The sequence below is a fragment of the Anabrus simplex genome, chromosome 9, assembly GCF_040414725.1.
Source record: "Anabrus simplex isolate iqAnaSimp1 chromosome 9, ASM4041472v1, whole genome shotgun sequence".
Classification (NCBI taxonomy): Eukaryota; Metazoa; Arthropoda; class Insecta; order Orthoptera; family Tettigoniidae; genus Anabrus; species Anabrus simplex.
Window position 1 is genome coordinate 67,926,253 of NC_090273.1, and position 24,613 is coordinate 67,950,865.

A 24,613-nucleotide genomic window follows, 5' to 3' on the forward strand; every position below is an offset into this window, starting at 1 on the left:
TATAAGCAATAGGAAAGTTATGCTAGTCGCTACAGATTGGACTGTACCGCCCTCACTGTGGAAAAGCCAGCAGTGGAACAGTGAACAGAAAACCGTGAGACAAGATTCACCAATCAGGTAGGGCTGTCCAGTTACTCTGGTTTTCTGTCTGGTCATCCAGCTTCGGTTTCCAACCCTTGCAGTGCAAAGAGACAGCTAATTCTTTTGCATGTTGTCTTTATGTAGGACATCGGTTATATCACCAAGTTTGAAAATAGGTTCGGCATGTTGTATGCGACACCTCCCTTGTAAGTAAATGATCAACAGCAGAAACAAAACAATCGAACAACAAATAAATCACTAGAAGTAGTTTATTAGCACGAATACAATCCTGATTAAAACATTGTCTACTACTGATCATGATCACTTATAAAGACAAAAGTTGTATTTGTAGTATCCAGTAGTATCAGTATCCAAATGGAATGTTTGAATCATTATCTACAACACATCACCAGCAGTCTTTGAGCATATTTGTTAATGTGAGTATTGAGTAATTTCATCACACTACTACCAAGTGAAAGTTATGCATTTTGTTACTAGTACAGTCTATTTCACAACCACAAAAGATACAAAGTAATTCATCATGCCATATTCTACATATGAATTAGCCTGTTACAATATTTTTCTGCAAAAGTCATGCTTATATACTGTAAAAAATTACAATGACATATCATCACATCTTTGAAACAAATATTTGTTTAAAATATTATGAAAGTACTCTTTTAACCCATTGGTATGAATTTAATAGAAATAATGTGAGTTCACTCTCAAAGGACTCTCCTACTTATTTTAGTTTAAAGAATGATTTGAAAGACTTCATCACCCATTCGCTGTGGTCCATCTATAACAATTGGTACAACGGAAATAATTTCAAGTGTCTGAGAATTTCTTGCTGTGCAAGAGAAAGTCATCAGATAAATACAATCTATGATAGTTCCGTAAATTAGGAAGACACTGCCTGCAGTAGATGTTTGTGCAAAAAATATGTGGCAGAAGGTGAAGTGTCAATTCAAGCTATGAGATTAGAAATGATATTAGTGCTGAAGGAACATACAGAGTAGTAAACAAGAGTCAGAAGACATCAGTCTACAAAATGAAGTCTGTCAGAGCAATGAAAAGTACTTTTCCATTAATAGTATATTTTTAAGACAACAAATTTTCTTGTTCAGATGAACTAACTGTACTTTTATTTAAATAAATATCACATTTTGTGTGTACAGTTCATAAGCAGCTTTTTATTTCTAGTACACAGTACAAGTATTTCTTAGTATTGCAGACAGCTGATATGAAAAACCATGAATTCTGTCAGATAATCCATAAAATCTGGAAAGAAGCATGTTTTATACACACAACTTTTTATATTTTATAAATAAACCAAAGATACAGCACTCAACTTGAAGCTGCAGCCTTAATAATGAAGAGTTATTTTTCCTTAAGATTTATCAGTATATTACTGTTGTCTATTTTTTTCTTCTTTAGAAATCATTAAGTGTGTTGAACATTAATTGGAAGTGACCACAATCTGCACAAACTTCTTGAAATTAGATAAATAATTTAGAATTGTGCAACTGGAATAAGAACAGTATATTTAACAAATTTATACCCAAAGTAAATTCCAGTTACCACTCAGTTGAATAGGGATAAGTAGAGTAATGTTTCATTACAAATTGTTGGAGACTTAAAATTCTAGGATAAGGAAATGATGCTGATACATAACTGGAATCTTAGCTTGCAGCTTGAAGAGTTTTTTTACTCTCTATGTTCTATCTCATTATGCATTAATTCTAAGGAAGAGAATTTTTGAGATAAGGACAGACATTGTGCAAAGTAGTACTGTACTGAGCTATTGCTTGCACTATCACACTCAATGGCTAGCAATCCAGCAGCAACTGGTCAGCCATCTTATATTAATGTAGTAAGAGCGTAGTACGTATGCTCTCCTGGTAACGTTCTTGAGTGTAAAGAAAAAATTCTCCACTCTTGTACCACACAACTACGGAATACCTTAGTCTTCAAAACTCTTCACAAGAGATATTAGATAAGTTGTTCCTCCCTTTTAAATATACACAATCTTTATTTTTAAGCTGTGTAAGGTTGGCACGATGCTAGATGCATGGTGACCTCACCAAGTGTAGCCGATTTATTTGAGCCTCTAGAGGGCAGTTGAGCGAAACTGATAAATGAGGTCACCTTACTGATTTTGGCAAGAGATTAGTACTGTTACCATAGTTCCAGTGTTAATACATGTATTTTGGAAGTTTAGTTTCGTGTGTGTTTATTTAGTATAGCATTTCTTAAAAAAGTGATGTTTACATTAGATCATGTTTTCATTGTGGAGTGCTAAGCAAAGTATTCATCCGTCAAGATCTGCCAGTTTCAATTCTCTAACAAACTGCCTGGCATCAACAACCCTCACAAAAGAGAAACACTACAGGAGAACATTTGAAGAATTAAGCTGAACATCTCACAGGATGACACTCGTTGAGTGTTTGTAAATATGTTAACGAGATGTCAAACATGTTTGAGAGCTGAGGGATGTTCATTTGAGCATCATCTTCTACACCAAGTCAGTTTTTAGTATTTTAGTTTAACTAGAAATAGCTATCTATGAATGTTATCTGACGCCAAGTAGTGCACAGATAGCTTCTAGCAGCCAGGTCTCAATGTGGCAATTTGCCATGCTTCTGGATTTTTAAACTCATAAAATAAAGACCCTGTAAATTTTGGATTTGCTACATCCTGGAGCATGCTTGCAAATTTCTACAATTCTTTCTTCACTACTTAATGAGAGTTACAGACAAAATTAACAGATTTATGTGTGAATGTAAGAGCTTAATACTTTAAATATATTTCATCAAATAGAAATGTTCTAAGTTATACAAGTTATATTCAAGTCCAATGGGCTAACTGAGGGTACTGTCTGCCTATTTTTAATTAATATTCTCAGATGAGAAGAAGCCTACAGTACATGAGTCACTAAACAATATTTCTACAAAACAAGACTAACTTTTCTTTGGTTAAAAGCAAGTCACTTCACAGCAAAGTTAAATAATTTTCATACATTTCTCACCACAGTGAAGTACAGGCAAATAACTAATACCATCATTCACTACTGGCCTCTAGTTTTCATCATTCATTTCTAACAAGATTTATTTCAAAACTTGCACAACCAGTAAATTCTCTTCCAATAAAAATTTCACAAAATGTTCCAGATTCACACACACTGTACATTGTGGAAGACTCACACATTGCCATATTCTATACTAGATTGTGACGAGCTGCTGGACAAACGATACTGTTCAGGAACAGCTGAAAGCTGCAGGCCAGGAGGGGCATGATAACGGGGCAATGGAGAATAGAACTCCTCTCCTTCATCAGCCGAGGATGGTGAAGGAGGTGACAGAGCAGCCGAGTCTTCTTGCTCCTGCAGCAACTGTCGGAACTCTTGGATCGACTCGTTGAGCGACCACAGCTGAGAGAGAAGAGAGAGATCCAGCTGGCGCAGACCGAACTGTAAGGAAAGGAATACAGAACAGTTAGAATAACACTCCAGCTTCAAAAAGTAGTGAATTTATTAAGTGGTGTCAGGGAAAATGTTTTTGAGATGTATTTCTTAATTCTAAAGGACAGATAACTTGTTAAAACACATCATTTTTGATATTTTTAAAATTTTATACTAATACTATTCATGCTTTAAGTTATTTTTTCCTTGTCACCAGTCCTGCATTTCTCCACTCCATCTCACCTTGCTCTTTCACAACCCACACTTCCAATCTACATACCAGCCTTCCCACTACTGGCAGGCTGGCCCTTCAGATTTAACCTGCCAGTCTCTCGTATGGAAACAGGCCAGCTCTTCCTGTACTCATCTAGGTTAGTCATCACGCACATCACCTCACAATGACTACGGTAAACACTCCCCAGCCTTCTGAGGAGACACAGTATTGTGAATGTCAAGGTACTGATTGCCTAGTTAGATGCAGTTCTCCACACTATCTTATCAATAGCCAATCTCTCTATCGCTACATAACTCTCACATCCTAATCTGTTTGTCATACTGATCCTTTGGTCTCCCTTCGCCATTTGTATCCCATACGCCTTCTTCCGAATCTAAATGAACAAGTCATCCGTGTCTCAAAACGTCTCTCTTATAGTCAAATATGACATGTACTGGGTTAACACCTCTTCCTATGTGATCCGATCGAGCAATCTCACCTTAAGAATCTTTCTATAACACCACATTTTGAAGGCCTCTATCTTTTCCCTTTCTTTCTGCAACATTAGTTGATGATATTAACATGTACTTAAAAATGAACATTTGTGTCTTTAAACAATAATTACCACGAACATTAAGAAGGAGCAAAAAGTTTCGATCCCTCAAAGAAGAATGAAGGAACTGAGTAAGAAAAGAAAAGTGATATGAAAGAGGTGTAAATGGAAATGTAAGCAAATCTGGTACCATCACAGTGGCAAAAGATGAAGACAAGACCTCTGGTTCCTGACAGCAAAGACAGCAGAACAGTTTGTCGCAAAGAAGCAGCAACAATGCCAAACTAAGCTGAAGGGTGAGCGTCGAAGTCTTCGGTTGAGAGGCCGGTTTGGGGATTTTAATTGTGTTTGTCCACACGCAGTAGTGAATACAGGACTGTAGGGCTGTAAAATTGACCAAATCACACCCGCGACCCCAGCAGGATGTAGAGAAAAGCGGCGGAATAATAACAACAGTAGGACGACGACGAATGCCAGACTGGTTGTCGTCACTGCCACGAACGACTCGGGAGGGTTCCTGAGGACCTCTCCTAACGTTACGATTTTACGTACGCAGGTGGTGCTCAAATAGTAAATATAAACTGAAATTTTACCCCTTTAACTGTCTTAAATAAAACCTACGAGAAGCGTGAACAGCACGGAAATAACAACATAGGACTGTTGTTATACAGCGACAACATGCAGTTGCCCGATCTCAAAGTCATGCTGGGGAAGGAAGTAAGTTATATATAACTATATGAGGGGCTGAAATCACCTGTCGTGGGGAAACGAGCGACACGTGGTGAAGAAACTACATCCGGCATCTGGGGCGTGCAAATCACTAGGACCCAAACAGACTTCCCTATAGTTAGTACAGTCATTAATGTAGTCACGACTGAGCAGCTAACCCAGCGTTCTCAACCTCTTTTTTTTGTTTAGGGGAACCCAAGAAACATTTATCTAAACCTTGACGAATCCTGCCTGTCTGGCATATAGTTTAAAGGTAAAATACAAAAAAGTGCTGCATAGTAGCCCAACTCAATCGTAATTCTAGTCTAATGCAGAACACGTTTTTTCGGAGGACCTACTCAGTCAAAAGCGACACACGGACAGTTGTCAATGGCTGTACAGCGCATGCGCGAACTCTGCCCTTGCATCGTTACCTTGCCATTGTTAAGCAGAACTTCAAAAGTGTGAAAAAGGAGCGTATTTATACCGTATATTTTCACACCAGGCAAATGCTGGGGCTGTACCTTAATTAAGGCCACGGCCGCTTCCTTCCAACTCCTAGGCCTTTCCTATCCCATCGTCGCCATAAGACCTATCTGTGTCGGTGCGACATAAAGCCCCTAGCAAAAAAAATATATATATATACCGTATATTATTAGAGAACCCGTGCTGCTTCGCAGCATTCGTTATAAATAGGTCAGATAATTTGTCTTTGAAATTAAATTGCTCTATGCGCTGCCCAGGTACTTCCTTGAACGTCTTTTTAAAGAATGTGTATTACCTGTTAATTACGTGTGAAGTGACGTGACGCTGATTGATATTTACGAAGTATTTTGTAGTTTTAGAGTTACTATGTATTTTATATAACGTTTTAGATGATATTGTTTAGCGTCGAACTTCTTCCTTGTGGCAATCCATATTGTGTGGGAAGTAGCTGATCCTTTCGAATAAATAACAACAATAAGTAATCGTATGTATTTACACATCACGCTATGGATTTGACGTACACGGTTTCTGCTGTCACTGGGAGAATCACATGCATTTTTCGTTTTCTTTTTTGGTGGAAATCAGGGTTATTTTTTTTAAGAATTTCGCGTTATTTTTAATCATGTTATCATATTTTGGGACTTTAAAGGTGCTTTTTCATGTAAATAAATTATCGAAGAACTATATGTAGTTTTATTTAAAGACACAGACACACATTTTTATCGTTCAATTATCACTCAAGAAGGCATAATATGAAAGAAAAATAATTTTTTTTCTAACTGTCAAAGAACACTGCCACTTTCCTGTTGCAACGCAAGTCGCTCAAAACTCCTGAGCAGCAAGAAGAGAAACGTTCACAGTCAACATTAGCACATGGTTACCACAGTGATTGGAGAGCTCTTCCACTAAACGCAGGATGACTGTCAACCAAACTAATCAGAACTGTCACAATATTTATTTTTCCATCTTTGAATTTGATTGGTTTGTTCTTGAAGTTCGCTGTACCCTTTTGTGATCACTGAATCATTCTCATTTTTAAAGAATGGAATAAACTTCACTTTTTCCACTAGTGCTGAATTTACATTTCTGTTAATGCTGAATACTGGACTAAACACTTATGCATATAAAATTCATAAAATTGACATATTCGCGTATTTGTCTCATTTCGCTTTATTTCGCGAAATAAATCTGTCCAATTTTCGAATTGTTAACAACGTTATGTATAGGTAACTGTATCCCAAACATTTTAGGGAATGTTTTTTTAAAAGTCGGTGTTATCGCAAACGCGAAAAACGCAGGTCCCTACCTATAAGTCTAGCGAACCCGAAAACTGTGAATTCAACACTAATCTCGGTCTTTTTGGAGTTTCGTTCTCACCTCTTCTGCCCCGCACACCGATGGAGGCTGAACTTGGAACTTACAATTGGCTTTACGTCGCACCGATACAGATAGGTCTTATGGCGACGATGGGATAGGGAAGGGCTACGAGTGGGAAGGAAGCGGCCGTGGCCGTAACTAAGGTATAGCCCCAGAATTTGCCTGGTGTGGACATGGGAAACCACGGAAAACCATCTTCAGGTCTGCCGACAGTGGGATTCGAACCGACTATCTCCCGGATGCAAGCTCACAGCCGCGCGCCCCTAACCGCACGGCCCAACTTGCCCGGTAAGCTGTTTTTTAGAAAACTTTTTACATATATATGGTAGCTACGTTTCGTGTATTTATTTGTGTTTAAAAAAGTTAGGTGAAATAATAATAGTTTATTAGAATAAAACAAGAGTAGTATCGTAAACACACTGTAAACAGTTATGCAATATTAATAAAACAATAACGTCCACACTTAGTCCCATCGTAGTTGATACTTAGGAAGAAACCTTTTCTATGTACACGTCTGTGGCGTTTCACGGTTATAAAAACGTATTATATGCAGTATGTTTTCAAGAAAACAGTTTAGATGTTCTATTTTCACTAACATTTTACAACAATATTTATAATTTTACAACCTACAAAAATGTAATTAACAGAAGCAGCATTTTCATTAAGAGAGCATTTCAAATAAAGGGAATTTAGACAAATACTGCCTCTGCAGAGCATTTCTGAAAATCAATTCTCAGTTAAAAAGGTAAACAGTTCTTTAAACACATTTTGTTGACACAAAGTTTAATGTGATATTTGGGTTTGTCTCTTGGAGTACAATAACTGTATTCTAGGCCGCAACTTTGATACGAAAGCATGAGGTTCTCCTTCCGCGGACAAAAGCCTCTTTCGCTGTTTGTCAACAGGAACACGTTTGTTCACATAAATAAGATGTGGAGAACTGGAGTAATACGTTCGAAACTTTCTACGAGATTGCAGGAAACTCACCGATAACCAAAATACTGCAACGTCACATCAATGTTCAATGATTTCAACTTTTAATTTCCGATCACATTTCGGTTCAGCCAATTGCTCTTTCAGATTGACTACATTATCTTAACTGCTAGGGTACTCCATGAAAGGGTTTGTGATCCAATCGTATGTGTCAGATGAGAACGGAGGGAACGACTGATAGATGGACGGAAATCAGTGGTATGTATTCATGCTTGTTTACATGAGTCTGGAACTAAGCTAAGAACACCAACGTTCAAAAGATGTTTTATGCATTTTCGCGGTTGGGAATCGCTCAGCTATATGAACACACAGCCCAATAATATGAAAGTACTGCAGCTTTGAAATATTACGCATGCAAAAACATCCTGCCTACGTGTCTGCAATTTGCATGCAAGCATCTGTAGCTCCGATGGACCAGTGGTTAGCGATCGTGATTTCCACGCGGTTTTCTCGGGTTCCAGGAGTGCCAGCCTCTTAATTTTACTTTTATTTTATTTTCCCATTTTCCTCTCTCTTTCTTTAAGTGGCTTAAAATCGCCGGTATTCATTGACGCTTACGTAATTTTTTATTTTACAAAATATACGGTATAATGTTCCACGAATTATATAACAAAAATGTGTCCACGTTCTAATGCCCTTTTTTTAAATAATTTGCTTTTACGTCGCACCGAGACAGAGAGGTCTTACGGCGACGATGGGATAGGAAAGGGCTAGGAGTGAGAAGGAAGAGGCCGTGACCTTAATTAAGGTAGAGTCCCAGCATTTGCCTAGTGTGAAAATGGGAAACCACAGAAAACCATCTTGAGGACTGCCGACAGTGGGATTTGAACCCACTATCTTCCGGATGCAAGCTCACAGCGGGGGGCCCTAACCGCAAGGCCAACTCGCCCAGTAATAGATGCCTCAGTCATAATGCATTTGTATAAAGATCGTACACAGGTAAGCTATTCTGCAACAAATGAAAGTAATTTATGAAACTGCCAAGGGAAGATACGACAAAACTTGTAGAGATAACACTGTAAATAGTACTTTATCAAAGTAATTCATACCACGAGTGCATTTATTAAAAAAATTACTAATTTGTTTTGTTGTAAAACATAAAACAGTTTCTTTCTTTGTCTCTTATAAAAATTTGTCAAGCCGTGGCAGACGAGACGCCCAATGTTAATTTAAAGGGCAATTTTCTCGTTGATAAGGACCAATGGTACAAACCGCTGTTTATTTTTGACGTACAGTCGATCTACCTCCCAACGATTGAGCGATTCTAGCGACCCCATAGCTGTGACCGCCCCTTCAGATGAGAGTGGTTAGCTCCACACCCGGACACCTTTGCCCCTAGGAAATACCCTAGTACTCATTTCTGTTGCAGGTTGAGTGAACTCCACGGCCCTGTGATTCTCCAGATGTGGAAATCATCATCTCTATAAATTTCTCGCCTTCCAAAGAGGAGTCGTCGTAGTGTGCGAACTAAGAACGCCTTTAAAGGCTTGGCTAGGCAGCCCTCATAACAAATTTCCAATCTATTATTTTGTTACCTTCAGACCCTTCAAAACAGCTATTCATCATTACATTAAACAGCTATTCATACGCCATCTCTTCTTTCTTTAATAGTCAACGCTTAAATTAAATTTTATTTTTAAATTAACAGCAATTATTTGATAAACAGTCATTAATAAAAACATTACTTTATAGGCCTAATCACAATATTCACACACAAAAAAAAAAAAAAAGCAAAACAATAATAGAACTTGCTTCTCAAATACATTTTTGAACGAGTTTTATGTACGGAGTTTTCAATAATATTCACAAGGAGACAGAAAAACAGAACATGATTCATAAATACAGCAGATATTTTGAAGGAATGTTTTATGTACGAAGCTATCAAAAATAATCACAAGTAAAAAAATTAAAACTTGCTTTATAAATACATTTTCTTAATAAATATCCCATTAGAGTACTTATATTATGCATTTCATGATACGAAATGTGAAAAGCTCTAGCGTACCGCCTGAACAGTCCCATTCGGAAATGGAGTTCTCTGAAGGAATGCCCGCTTTCTCATCTCATTTCTTGACATAAAACCATCTACCACCTTCTCCAGATTTAGTGCCTCAGCAGCCTCCGAAGACTACCAAACTCCACGTTTCAAGGGAACTTAACATCTAGGAGGAGAAGTTTTTTTGGAGGGGGGTGGGGTGGGGTGGGGGTGGGAGGCAGGAGACGCCTTACCTCCCGAAAGTAGAAACTTGAAAGCGTGGTACAAAACAGCACCACCGGTGATTTATTCAGTGTTGCAGCATAGCTGTGATGATTACTTACTTTCCAGGAAATGGTACATGGAACTATTTGATATCATGATGATAAGCGGTTAGGTGTTCCGAAGGATCTAATTGCGTAACAAAATAGCAGAAGGAAAATATAGTGCATACTCTTAGCTCTTGGAGAATGACTATATCGGCCGACAGAAATAAAACTACACAGAACGGAGGAGAGAAGTCTACCGAATTCACATGCCAGAGGCCATTGTACGAGTGGTCTTGCCGTTCGTTTCTGGAAACTTATGGGATATGTCAGGGAAGAGTGAGTGGTGGAAAAGTGTCTACAAAGGGAAGGCGTGTAAATAAAATGAAAGAGATGAGCCTGACATAAAGAAACCGCCAAGGGTAACTTGGTGATCTAAGGACACCAACCTTGACACAAATATCACGAGTTTCTGAGAGTAATATTATGCACTTATAACACAAATAATCTATCCTTGGCGTTACCAAATAGCGTGGACAGATGATTCTGAGATATTTATTTTCCTCGCCAAAATCAACGGCTATACTAAAAGGCTGTAGTTTTCTTTCTCAATATCGTATACTTCTTTTCAGAATGTTAGATGGTGCAGACGAAATCTGAAATGTTTAAAAGTAAGCTGAAGTGTTACAAACACGCTGAAAGATCAGTGAAAGGATATAAAAGTGAAACTGGTGGAACGCGCAGCGTACTGCCTTCGGTTTATAGGGTTCCAGGATCGATTCCCCTGCAGTTAATTCCTCTGGTTCGGGGAATGAGTGTTCGTGGTTCGTCGTAATAATCTTCATCTACATACAACACACTCCATTACCAATCACAACGGAAACAAGCAATAGCAATTATAGAGTTGGCGTCAGGTAGGGACATCTAGCCGTAAAACAAGGCCTAATCCACATCAGTACCGACCCCAGTAAAATGGACAAGAGCCCAAGAAGTAGTAAAAGCTGGGGACGGGGGTAAGGAAGTCTGAAGATGCCCAAATTGTCTGGTATTTTTACTGCATTGCCAATCTGTAATTTACGGGCACAAGGATTAGGAAAGTACGCACAGCTAACAGTACATCCGAGCATTTTCTAAAGCGCCGGGATGAGTAGCTCAGACGGCATGTTCGATCCTGGCCCAGTCAGGTGGTATCTGAAGGTGTTCAAATACCCTCGTGTCGGTAGAACGTAAAATAACTCTTGCGGAGCGAAGTTCAGGCACCTCGGCGTCTCCGAAAACCGTAAACGAAGTTCGTGGGATGTAAAATCAACAACATTATATTTAAAACATTAAGCTCTTTAGGCTTTTTCAATCGTGAAATCACCAGCGTTTCGCCCCAGTATAGCAGTGGGCTCATCAGTTGGAATGCTACACCTGGCGGCTAGTGTGCCGTTGAGACACCACTGAAAGCCTCCTATGTAGGACAATGCAGCGACAGTGCACTAGGAGAAGCATGTGCCTCCACTTGTATAAACGCCTACCTTTGCCTTTATGTAACATTATATTTATTAAAGTGTAATAAAACTACGTTTCGAGTAGTTCATGAAAGCTGCAATGGATCGGAACCGAGCAACTCAACGCTGGCCTCCAATTTTTCTATGGCAGGGGTCCACTTAGGAGACCAAGAAAGTAGATTTTATAGGAAAACCATCGCTGTTCTACAATATCAGTCGCTGGAAATATGTCAACAGGTATAGTTCAAGTTCCGCCGAAATAATACTTCATCTGCGATTTTAACCAGTTGTGTGCGGAAGTGAAAGTTAAGCCGACGTGGACTTTCCGGTTCCCAAACTGAATGAAGGTGGCTGCTCGTATGAGGAAGAAAAAATGAAGAAATGTAACTAATACGCTGGCAATATGGCGAGCGCAAATTAAAGCGGTAGCTAATGATCTAGTTCATGGAGTGGAGAAAGTGAATATGACGCACTGTCACGTTAAATCGTATTCTGCGAGGGGACAGAAAAGATACACTTTCCGAAGATCTGAAGGTCAAGTCCTGGTACTGAGAGCCGATATTCTGAGTATGATTCGCTCTCGTCTTTTTAGAGATGTAATTCGAGTAACTCTGTAACAGTTCCTCAACTGGTAATATGGTGCGCGTCGAGCTGCAGACGCGATCATAAACTGGATTGTCCTTTCAGCATGTTTCACACCAAGAAGGACATTCAGTTACCAATAGCTGCTTCCCTCCCTATCCCATTTACAAGTGAACGTTCACACAAGTTCCACTGTAACTTCCTGCCTGTTGATAACGCGCCTACAGTGGCTCTAAGGTGTAAGAAGTACTAGCCTGTGAACCAACGGAATTTTCAGCCTAAATACTGTATAAGCATAACATACAATGGCACAACGACGACAATTTAATCCCATAGTTAATGTTCTTAAAACGCCGTCGTAGTTTTGAAAAACTTTCATTTTACGTCACTTTTCTCACATTAATTAAAATAGAACAAATATAGAGAACTTCCATCCTCCAATACGAATTCGCCTGAGTGAAGTAATACAAATGCCACAGATTAGCCAGCAGCCCCCACAGGACCAATACAGACTTGTTACAGTGAAGACAGTATAGTGTGTGTAGAAACACTAGAGCATAGTAGTGGTGATAGTGGTGGTGACTATTGTTTTAAGAGGAAGTACAACTAGGCAATCATCCTCTATATAACACTAATCAGAGAGAAAAATGGAAGGGATCCGACACTTTGAAAAATGAAGATATCGGCCAAAAAAAGACAAGGGCCACGAATAGCGTGAAAATGAAAGACTCCCTAGGCTCACGTGCTGTAATACCGCCCGGGTCGGAAAAGAGCAAGAGTTGACCCAGGGAGGTCGGATAGGATAGATGAAAGTGAGGAACATGGTACAAGTATGAGGAAGCAATGCCCGGACTCAGCTAAGGACCCCGTGATCACCAACCCACGCTCCCAAGTTGAGAGCCCTTGGGGCCCCTTTTAGTCGCCTCTTACGACAGGCAAGGGATACCGTGGGTGTTATTCTACCGCCCCCACCCACAGGGGAATAGAGCATAGTAGACGGCGATGGAAAAACAATGCGTAGAAGAGAATGGAACGAAAAAGCAAGGAGATAGCAGAGGGGAAAAACGAATTGTAATACGTCAATTTAAGGCAGGTGAACGCTATAGAGAAATAAGTGAAAATATCTGGAGGCCAATCACAACAGTGAAAAGCATTATGGAATACAGGTTTAATAAAAAAAGAACTAAAACGCTCAAAGAAATGGGCCTCCATGCATCTTGACTAAAAATTCAAGTAGGGGTCGCCAATGAATTAGGAAAGAGTGTTTCAGAGAATGCAGTAAGGGGTGTCCTCTACGAAGCTGGCTTTCATGGATAAACAGCCCACAGAAAGCCATATGTATATATAAAACAAATAGAAGAGACGAACACATGGCACAAACCAATAAAATTGGGAAAAACGTAGTCTTTAGGGACGACAGTAAATTTAAAGTTTTCTAGACTGATGAGAGAGTGGCAAAGTGGAGAAAAATGAGACGGAAGAAAGGAACTTGACTGCTACTGTCATCATCTCCCGAATGCAAGCTCAGACCTTCGCACACTTAATCGCGCGGCCAACTCGCTCGGTACTGAAAGTATAATGGAGATTATGGCAATATTTAGAACTTGAAGGATCGCTAGTTGCTTTACGTCGCACCGACACAGATAGGTCTTATGGCGACGATGGGACAGGGATGGTTAGGAGTGGGAAGGAAGCGGCCGTGGCCTTAATTAAGGTACAGCCCCAGCATTTGCCTGGTGAGAAAATGGGAAACCACGGAAAACCATTTTCAGGGCTGCCGACAGTGGGGTTCGAACCTACTATCTCCCGAATACTGGATACTGGCCGCGCTTAAGCGACTGCAGCTATCGAGCTCGGTACTTGAAGGATCAGCTGGTCAAAAAATGTGGAAGATATATAATTTTACCCAGGGCAACGACCCAAAGCACACGGCTCATAATACCTCAATGTGGCGGACCCCGCCTCAGGTACCCATCATTCCGATCGAGAACTTGTGGGTTGCCATGGACGAAGGCAAGAACAAATCCATTTCTAACAAAAAAGATTTAAATGCAGTTTTACTGACGGAATGGCGTAAAATTCTAACAAATACGATTGAAAACTCGGTGAAGTAGATGCCAAGAAGACAGGTATAGGTTAATGACCGAAAAGGTGAGCCTACGAAGTAATGAAATCCAAAAGCTGTGCTGAAATAATAAGACGAATACTTTTTAGAGATAGCATTTATGTTCCATTGTCTATAAAGACAAAAACATATGCAATTCATGTCTCCTTTGTGAAAGTTATTATTTATAAATATTAAAAGTTCGTACCAGTACCATCATTTTTCGAATAAATAATCTTACGTTGTGAAGATATAGTGCGCAGTCTGTACCCCAACAGTCGTTATAAGAGATGGGCCTTTTCTTTTATGGCTCTCTCTAGTGAATGTTTTTCTTGAGGTTAATGGATATTTCCAGGGACTATGACGGCGAGAATTTCAAGAGAAAATATAGCTTTCGACGAAGGATAATTTCTTGCAGCTTTCCATATTGACATTATCAGCGACAGATCTGATTTTGAACACAATGTGGAAGATAGTGAAAATTATACAGGAAGTAAGCATTCAGCAGAAAGACGAGGGAGTTTAGTGATTCTTCTTCTTCTTCTTCTTCTTCTTCTACTTCTGTATCCTGTGAAAGTAGGACTCCGCATGAAAGCATGGCAAGACTGGAATTCGTAGAAAACCGCAGAGAAGTGGCATGTCTTTATTAAAATCTAGAAGGAGACATCAAAGATCATAAGATTCCAAGAACATCACTATGGTCAGAGGAGACTGGCAGAAATCGAGCAAGAGTTCAATAAAAACAATACTAGAAACTTTTACAGAACCTTTAAAGAGGAACTGACGAGTTGTAGGGCACCCGCTCTCTGTTTTAAACGACTGGAATGGTACTTTAGAAACAAATAATGAAGATAACTGTAAACTGTCAGCAGATCATTTCAAAGACCTTCTAAATTGCGAACCCCCCAAGGGACCAACTCACTTTCGAAACATCAGAACCAAAATCCAGATTCAGAGCCCCCAACAATAGAAGAAGTTGAACAAAACGCGAGTTACAAAACAACAAAGCTCCAGGGGAAGCTGGTATAATTGTCGAAATGTGGAAACTCGGTGGCAGAAATCTCGCTCAGAATATCCATAAAATTCGTACAGGTATCTGGACCAGTGAAACAGTTCCTAAAGACTTTAAGTGTGGAATGATTCACCCATTACATAAGAAAGGGGATAAAACTGACATAAGAAACTACAGAGGTATTTCCCTGCTAGCAGTCATCTACAAAATTCTTTCAAAACTCCTGCTTAAGAGACTTGAAATGCAAACAGATCACATGATTGAAGAATATCAGGCAGGGTTCAGGCAAGGCAGGTCGTGCACAGAAGATTCTAAAATCTCAAGACCATCCTACAAATTTATAAAAGCAGGCAAGCTGTGATTTGATCGACAGAACGACACATTTCCGTGTACTGGAAGAATTCAAAGTAGACAGGAAAACAAGAGAATTAATCATGCAAACATTAAGAGCCACCGCTTCAAAGGTTAAAGGACAAGGAGATGGGTTGTCCCCTTTATTGTTTAATCTTATTTTAGAAAAAGTGATTAGGACTTACGAAAAAGAAGTTAAAGGAATAACCCTTGGCAGATTACGTGAAAATAAAATTAATTTACTGTGTTTGGCCTTCGCTGATGACTTAGCAGTGGTGTCCAATAAAACACACGAAGAGTGTGCATCCGTTGAAAAACTCAATGAAATTGCATACAGAACAGGACTTCAAATCTCATACCACATTACTCACAACATGGAAGGATCTCTTCGGTACCTAGTTGGACAACCAATGAAAACCCAATATTGCAAATATCCCAAGTGTATAAATTCAAATACCTGGGAGAATTCGTCCAACCTTTAGGACTGACTAGTGAACCAAACAAAGAAGGATCTCTAAACTACAAAGAGCATACAGACTCACTTGGAACAGATATAAAAATTCCATATCCCGAAATGCAAAATTACGGCATTACAACACCGTAATCAAGCCTGAATCCGAAACACTGATCACTGGGGGCAAATCATTGATTAAAGATGTAGAAAAGCAAGAAAGAAAAATCTTAAGGACATTTTTGGACCAGTGTGTACAGGGAGAATCTAGATGAGGAAATCTCTAGACCTGTAAACACTCAGAGAAAAACTCAGACACATTTAGAAAAACACGTTTGAAATTTTATGGACATATTTTCAGAATGAGTAACCAGAGACTTACCAAAATAATTCTGAACCTTGCCCTATCGTAAGGAATAGGCATCACAGATGACACTGTGTTAAGACAGATCTAAGTTCAGAAAATGAGTTGACAATCACAGCTTTACACACCATCCAAGAACTACCGCCAACAAACCCTGGTCAAAAGGTCGCTAGAAAAGCCACAGCGAGAATATGAAGATATTGGGAGAAGAAAAAGGCAACGACAACAGCCAAATAAGTACAACCACGCTCTTTAGTTGGGCATAACGTAGTATTAGTAATATATTATTATCGGATGGCATCAGCTACCGTGTCCAGCATTTTAATTTGACGCCACTCAGATTGGCCACGTATTAATTTCGACGTTCTGTTTTACTCCATCAAATGAGAGAAACTGGATCTCGCTTCGTCGATCTATGACTGACATTACATTACATTATAGACTGTTATGCCTCTCAGCGTTCAGTCTGCAATCTTCTGTGAATTTATTAAACGTCGCAACAATCCTCGATTTGAAACTAGTATTGTGGCCTCATTTAGTTTTATACCTCTTATCTTTAAATCGTTAGAAAATGAGTCTAACCATAGTCGTCTTGGTCTACCTCTACTTCTCTTACCCTCTATAACAGAGTCCATTATTCTCCTAGGTAACCTATCCTCCTCAATTCGCCTCATATGACTCCACCACCGAAACCGGTTTATGCGTACAGTTTCATCCATCGAGTTCATTCCTAAATTAGCCTTTATCTCCTCATTCCGAGTACCTTCCTGCCATTGTTCCCACCTGTTTGTACCAGCAATCATTCTTGCTACTTTCATGTCTGTTACTTCTAACTTATGAATAAGATATCCTGAGTCCACCCAGCTTTCGCTCCCGTAAAGCAAAGTTGGTCTGAAAACAGACCGATGCAAAGATAGTTTCGTCTGGGAGCTGACTTCCTCCTTACAGAATAATGTTGATCGCAACTGCGAGCTCACTGCATTAGCTTTACGACACCTTGATTCAATCTCACTTACTATATTACCATCCTGGGAGAACACACAACCTAAATACTTGAAATTATCGACCTGTTCTAGCTTTGTATCACCAATATGACATTCAATTCTGTTGAATTTCTTACCTACTGACATCAATTTAGTCTTCGAGAGGCTAATTTTCATACCATACTTACTCATTGCACCTATTTTCAAGTTCCAAGATTAGACTGCAGGCTTTCAACACAATCTGCCATTAAGACCAAGTCGTCAGCATAGGCCAGAATGCTTACTACATTTCCACCTAACTGAATCCCTCCCTGCCATTTTATACCTTTCAGCAGATGATCCATGTAAACTATGAACAGCAGAGGTGAAAGATTACAGGCTTGTCTAACAACCCCTGTAAGTACCCTGAACCAAGAACTCATTCTACCATCAATTCTCACTGAAGCCAATTGTCAACATAAATGCCTTTGATTGATTTTAATAATCTACCTTTAATTCCATAGTCCCCCAGTATAGCGAACATCTTTTCCCTCGGTACCCTGTCATATGCTTTCTCTAGATCTAGGAAACAAACACAACTGCCTATTCCTCTCGTAGCATTTTTCAATTCATACAATTTCCTCTCAACCACTGATCGCACCCTCCCTTCCAAGATGCCAGTGAATACTTTGCCTGCTATAATAATCAATGAGATACCTCGATAGTTGTTGCAATCCTTCCTGTTCCCTTGCTTATAGATAGGTGCAATTACTGCTTTTGTCCAATCTGAAGGTACCTTACCAACACTCCATGCTAATTTTACTACTGTACGAAGCCATTTCATCCCTGCCTTCCCACTATACTTCACCATTTCAGGTCTAATTTCAACTATTCCTGCTGCTTTATGACAATGGAGTTTATTTACCACCCTTTCCACTTCCTCAAGCGTAATTTCACCAACATCATTTTCCTCCTCCCCATAAGCTTGGCTGTTCGCAAAACCACCAGGATGATTTCCTTTTACATTGAGAAGATGTTCAAAATATTCTCTCCACCTCTCCAGTGATTCCCTGGGATCTATTACGAGTTCACCTAAATTACTCAAAACACTGTTCATTTCCCTTTTCGCTTCCTTCCTAAGATTCTTTATTACTGTCCAGAAAGGTTTCCCCTGCTACTTGACCTAGCCTTTCCAGGTTATTACCAAAATCTTCCCACGACTTCTTTTTGGATTCAACAACTATTTGTTTCGCTCTGTTTCTTTCATCTACGTACCAATCCCTGTCTGCCTCGGCCCTTGTTTGGAGCCATTTCTGACAAGCCTTCTATTTGCGTTTACAAGCTGCTTTCACTTCATCATTCCACCAAGATGTTCGCCTTTTCCCATCTTTACACACAGTTGTTCCTAGGCATTCCCTTGCTGTTTCTACTACAGCATCCCTGTATGCCACCCATTCTCTTTCTATATCCTGAACCTGATTACTGTCTACTGCTCGAAACTTCTCACTAATCATATCCATGTACTTCTGTCTAATTTCCTCGTCCTGGATATTTTCTACCCTTATTCGTTTGCAGACAGATTTTACCTTCTCTACCCTAGGCCTAGAGATACTTAGTTCACTACAGATCAGATAGGAGTCGGTGTCATCGAAAAATCCCCGGAAAACTCATACATTCCTAACAGATCCTGAATTCGAAGTCGGTTAAGATATAATCTATTATGGATCTGGTACCCCTAGCCTCCCATGTGTAGCGGCGAATAGCCTTATGCTTGCAGCTAAACCCATACTAGCACAGAAGTCCGGCAAACGCTTACCATTCCCATTAGCTTCCATATCTTCCTCACATTTACTTATCACTCTTTCGTATACTTCAGTTCTATTCCCAACTCTCGCATTGAAATCGCTCATTAGCACTATTCTATCCTTGCTGTTGACCCTGACCACGATGTCACTCAATGCTTCATAAAACTTGTCAATTTCATCCTCATCTGCACCCTCACATGGTGAATACACGGACACAATTCTTGTCCTAATTCCTCCAACTGACAAATCTACCCACATCATTCGCTCATTTACGTGCCTAACAGAAACTATGTTGCGTGCAATGGTATTCCTGATGAAGAGCCCTACCCCAGACTCTGCCCTTCCCTTTCTAACACCCGTCAAGTATATAATCTCCTATCTCTTCCTCGTTATCTCCTCTTACCCGAATATCACTTACTCCTAGCACATCCAGATGCAACCTCTTTGCTGACTCGGCTAGTTCTACTTTCTTTCTTCCATAAGTCCCATTAATATTGATAGCTCACCATCGAATTCCATTTCGTTCTTCGCCAAGTTGTTTCCAAGGAGTCCGTCGTCTGTCAAATGGGAGTGGGACTCCGTTACTCCCATAGGTCCGAGGCTTGCTTAAAATGTTCTGAGCTCGGTAAATTCAGGAAGCAGGATGCTACCCTACTTGCACATAGTCCAAGTGAGGATCTCCCCTCTAACGGGTTATGGACCACCGGTGAATTGTATAGTTCTAGCCACCTGAGCACAGAGAGGGCCATGACTCAGAATATGTCCGAGATGCCCACTCCCATTCCATAGCAACTGGTATCCCGATTCTCAGGACCACTTACTAGGCCACTCAGCCGTTGCCAATGGTTCACGAACTAGGACGTGACTACAGTAACCCACACCATGAACCATGACTGAGTTTTAATTTTTCGGATGAACACTAGAGATCTTTTACATGCCGACATCGTAGGACATGGAGTACTGAATGGACTTTCTTCCGCCCTTCAACAATCCGACGACCTCTATCGGGTTTGCATCCGCAGTCTTTGGATCCGGAGTCCGGCACCTATCACTGATACGCACAGGGAGCAATCGATAACAATGGCAGTGGGATCCGAATACACCAGTCGTCCGATTCAACGTGAGTTCGCTTCCAATGGATATGGATAATATAGAATCCACCTCCGTAGTGTAATGGTTAGCGCTATTAGCTGTCGTGCTGGGGAGCACGGGTTCAATTCCCGGTATTGTCAGAAATTTAAGACTGGCAGGACGGCTGGTATGTGGTTAAAACGGTATATGTAACTTACCTCTACTGGGGCTGTGCGTAAAAAGAGCTGCACCACCTCGGGATGAAGACAGGAATTTAAGTTTCCAATTATGTAGAGCAAAAGCTAGACCGACGGCAAAGTAAAAGAAACAACGATCTATCCCCATATACGTTATGGACCCAGTTAAGGAATTCTGTAAAAAAATGTTCTTCCCAATACATCGGAGGATGTAATTTTGTCACAATTCGCTGTCACATTCTGTTTACGGAGCGAGTTGTCCGTGCAGTTAAAGCCGCACAGCTGTGAGCTTGTATTCAGGAGTTTATGGTTTTCCGTGATTTCCCATTTTCACACCAGGAAAATGCTGTGGCTATACCTTAATTAAGGGGAGTACGTACCTCAATTTTTGCAAAAAAAAAAAAAAAAAATGCGTATTTCATTTTAAAGTATTTTAGTATTCTTTGGTATGTGTACAATAGAGCACCGTTTTTTTTCCCAGCGAAATCGCGTTACAAGTGCCCATAATTTTGGATTTCATGGCCCTCCCATTTACAAATGCCACTCCCCTCCTCTGACTACAGGCTGGATTTTACTCTTTGATAACTTTCTAGGAAATGCAAGTACCGTACATTAGTGAACCGCACAGGATATGTTGGGGCTTCTTATCAGTCGAAATCTTATGAAGAAAAGTTGCCCACAGCAACAGAAATATCCAAAATAGTATAAACGGCAACAGTACCGAAACTTGCCCAAGATTAGACAGAAAAATAGAACAAACTAACATGAAGTTTTCTAAGACATAATTCTACCGTATGATGTACAGATAATATCTAGGATCTGAATACGTTTAATCGAACTTCATAATTTTTTACGGATAATTTCTTTAATCCAACTTCAAGTGATAGCAATATCAGATTTTTCTTGAAGGTTTTTAGGTTAGCTTATTATTTCGGGTTACTGAGTTGCTTATCGTGGTTCTTGGTGCACGCATAAAAAGACAAGGAAACCTACAAAAACTAGGAGTTCCAGAAGAAGTGATGCTTCGGATTAAGCCCATTTATAAGGATATTCCCTATCCCGATTTATTGAAGAAATGTTTGCACAGGAAAACCCAAAATGTAAACGAGTCTTTTAACAGTGTTGTTTGGATCCGTGTACCTAAAAATATTTTTGTTGTATATAGAAACTTAAAATCAGGAGTATATGATGCTGTTTTATCAGTTAATATGGGAAATGCAGGCAGAATTAGGGTACTAGAACAGCTGGGGTCCAACCAGGGTGGAATTCTCTCAGTGCGTTTCAAGCTTTTGATGTTCGTCGGATCAAAATGGAGGATAAAAGCTGTTTATAGTGGAATCCAAGATAAGGAAGTCAAGGAGAGCAAGAAAAAGGACTCTGGAGGACAAGGAGGATGAGCAATATGCAGCAGGAGGGTTCTGGACTATATCTCACGTGAGATTTATATAAGCTAAACTTTGAAGTTAATTTTCTCGGCTTTTGTTTTTTCTTTATATAGGTACGCTCAGTCAAAAAACTATAAAAGGTAGAAATCTGAAATAATTTCAGTGATACTTCGATACCTTCTCTCTGTAAAGCTACCAGTTTATTTTAGATATGTTAATATATGAGACCTGAAAAAATTATTATTACTCAAATGTTTCATGAACATTTTTAAAAATTTAGAATAAAATCCCAAAACATAACCATGCATCTAATCCTAAAATTGAAGACAGCAATGTAAAGAACAAAGTTCATACAATAAAACTATAAAGTTTCAAATTTGTAGGGCAAAGGACCTTTTACCTGAGCGTACCAGAAAATGGAGAAATTACCATTGTCAGCATAGGCAGTACGTACTCCCCTTAAAGCCACGGCCGCTTCCTTCCGACTCCTATCCTATCGTCGCCATAACACCTATCTGATGTCGGTGCGACGCAAAGCCAAAACATTCTATTCTATACAGCTTTCCTAATGAATTCGAGGGGGCTGCAGTTTCACACATTCTTTAAAAACCACAGAACATGAGCATTAAGGAGCCGTACGCAACCCGACTGCCGAAAATGTGGAGTTCAATAGGCGAAGGGCAATGGCTCAGCAGCGAAGCTTGGCCACAGCTCCATCCGGAACTGATGACTCGTACTCTTGAGCGGTTTCCAGCCCAGCAGAACGAGCGGATCCAACCCATAACGCACGGTAATAGCACTCTTTGTTCTGTAATAACATACCATACGCTTGTTGACAAGGCCACCGGACAATTGGAAGCAAAGACAAAATCGAATGAGGCTAATGATCAAATTGCTTTGTCATCTTTAGTTTTTGTTCCCCCTCACCATAACAGCCTGTACAATTAGGTGTTGGAACCAATTCGACTGATGTAAACTCGGCCAGCTTCGATAGGCACGAATGAATTGTTTCCCATGTGAGCTGCAGAACAGAAGATGCGCCATAGGTATTTCTCCTCTCCATAGTGGCCTGACTGACCGTCCGGCTTCTTGGCTGAATGTTCAATAACGAGGACTTCGGTTCGGAGGGTCCTGACTTCGATTCCCGGCTGGGTCGCGGACTTTTAACTGCGTATGTTTAAATCCTCTAGCTCGGGGACTGGGTGTTTGTGTTCGTCCCGATGCACTTCTCTTCACCTACATACAACAGACCAAACACCACAGAAACGCGCCATAGCGATACATCGCTCCACGTACGGTTAGCGCCAGGAAGGGTATCCGAACGTAATACTGGACCAGATTCACATCACATGTCAAGCCCAATAAAGTGAAAAAGACGAAGAAGAAGAATTTCTCCACGCGTAATAATTACCGCCGGCTTCACGGTTTAAGGGTAACGAAGCCCCCAGTTCAATTCCCGGCCTGGATGTGAGGCTGGTTCGAGGTCTACTCAGCCTACGTGAGAATAATTGAGGAGCTATATGACTGTGAGATAGCGGCCCCGGTCTAGAAAGCCACGAATAACGGCTGACCATGGATTATTTCGTAATCTGCAGGTCTTTGGGCTGCACAGCGGTCGCCCTGTACGCCAAGGGGGGATTGGTTTGGGTAAGATAGAGCAAACACTTACACCCAAGGCCTACATCTCTACGCGACCTGCTATCCAGCACAGCGAACGATCGACCCTTCCATACAACTGCCGCATTACGGGTCTGCAAGTGCAGGCAGTACAGTTGTGTCTGGCATCAAAATGCGTGCCACGAAGTATAGTGCATTAGCAGGACAATGTAGTGAAGCTCTGCCAAGTCTTAAAACACCGTTCAAATGCGCCCACACCGACACCCAACATCGCTAACCTGGATCTGGCAGGTTACGAGTTCAAATAACACATAAGGAAAGCTGTCACTTGATGCAGCACAGCAAAACCTAGTGTGGGTGTCACTCAAAAGTAGGTCTCAAGAGGCTGAAGGAAGACCTGCTAGGGAGGCTGGTGTAGGTGTTCGTAGCTAATTAGGTTACCACAATTCTAGAAGCAAAAAATACTGCTATCGTGGACGAGGTCTGTAGCAACCGTGTGTATTTTTGTTGACAGAACACAATTTGTCTGTATTCTCAACAGTCGACGTTAGCTTCTGGAATAGTTTCAGTCCTCCTCTGTGATTTAGAAAGCAATACATACTTTAATTGTAGTTGCATTCCAGTCGAAAATTCCATTGGCTAACGGACCTCTCTTCTGTTCGACCAGCAATAGCTGCTGACTTTCCTCATCACAGGTCAGTGAAGACTCTCTGAAGAGCTGTCACATGTTACGCGAGTTTTACACTGCCCGATGGCATCTGCACTTTCAATATGTAAATAGAGAAAGTTTCTAGCTATATCGGACAACTTATATTATGCAACTGAATAATCCTCAGAACAGGCTATACAAGTACTGCTGAATGAATAAAGTCAATTGATGTATACATACTTGCTATCATATCTAGTCGGATTTCCGAAAGGCTGAAACGAGACAGAGAGAGGCTGACTACGGGGTCAAGGCTGTATCTTGGCTAGTTCCCATTTACTACTTATGGCTAAAGACAGGCGTAATATGAAGAACATTTGTCTCAAATATGAAATAAGTATTTTAATGCTAAAATATCTTTTGTCTCTATACAGTTTAGAGTAGGTTCACATCATTATTT

At 40.3% G+C, this 24,613-nt stretch overlaps 1 protein-coding gene across 3 annotated transcripts in view; it reads right to left on the minus strand.

Annotated features, from left to right (window-relative positions):
• Positions 1-332: 332 nt before the first annotated feature.
• Positions 333-24,613, minus strand: part of LOC136881125 (anaphase-promoting complex subunit 11) — a 293,130-nt gene continuing 268,849 nt past the window's right edge. For all 3 annotated transcript variants that reach the window (XM_067153775.2, XM_067153773.2, XM_067153776.2), the window contains exon 3: positions 333-3,550. In XM_067153775.2, coding sequence (XP_067009876.1) covers positions 3,281-3,550 — 270 coding nt within the window. In that variant the 3' untranslated portion in view covers positions 333-3,280. The remainder of the gene's footprint in view (positions 3,551-24,613) is intronic.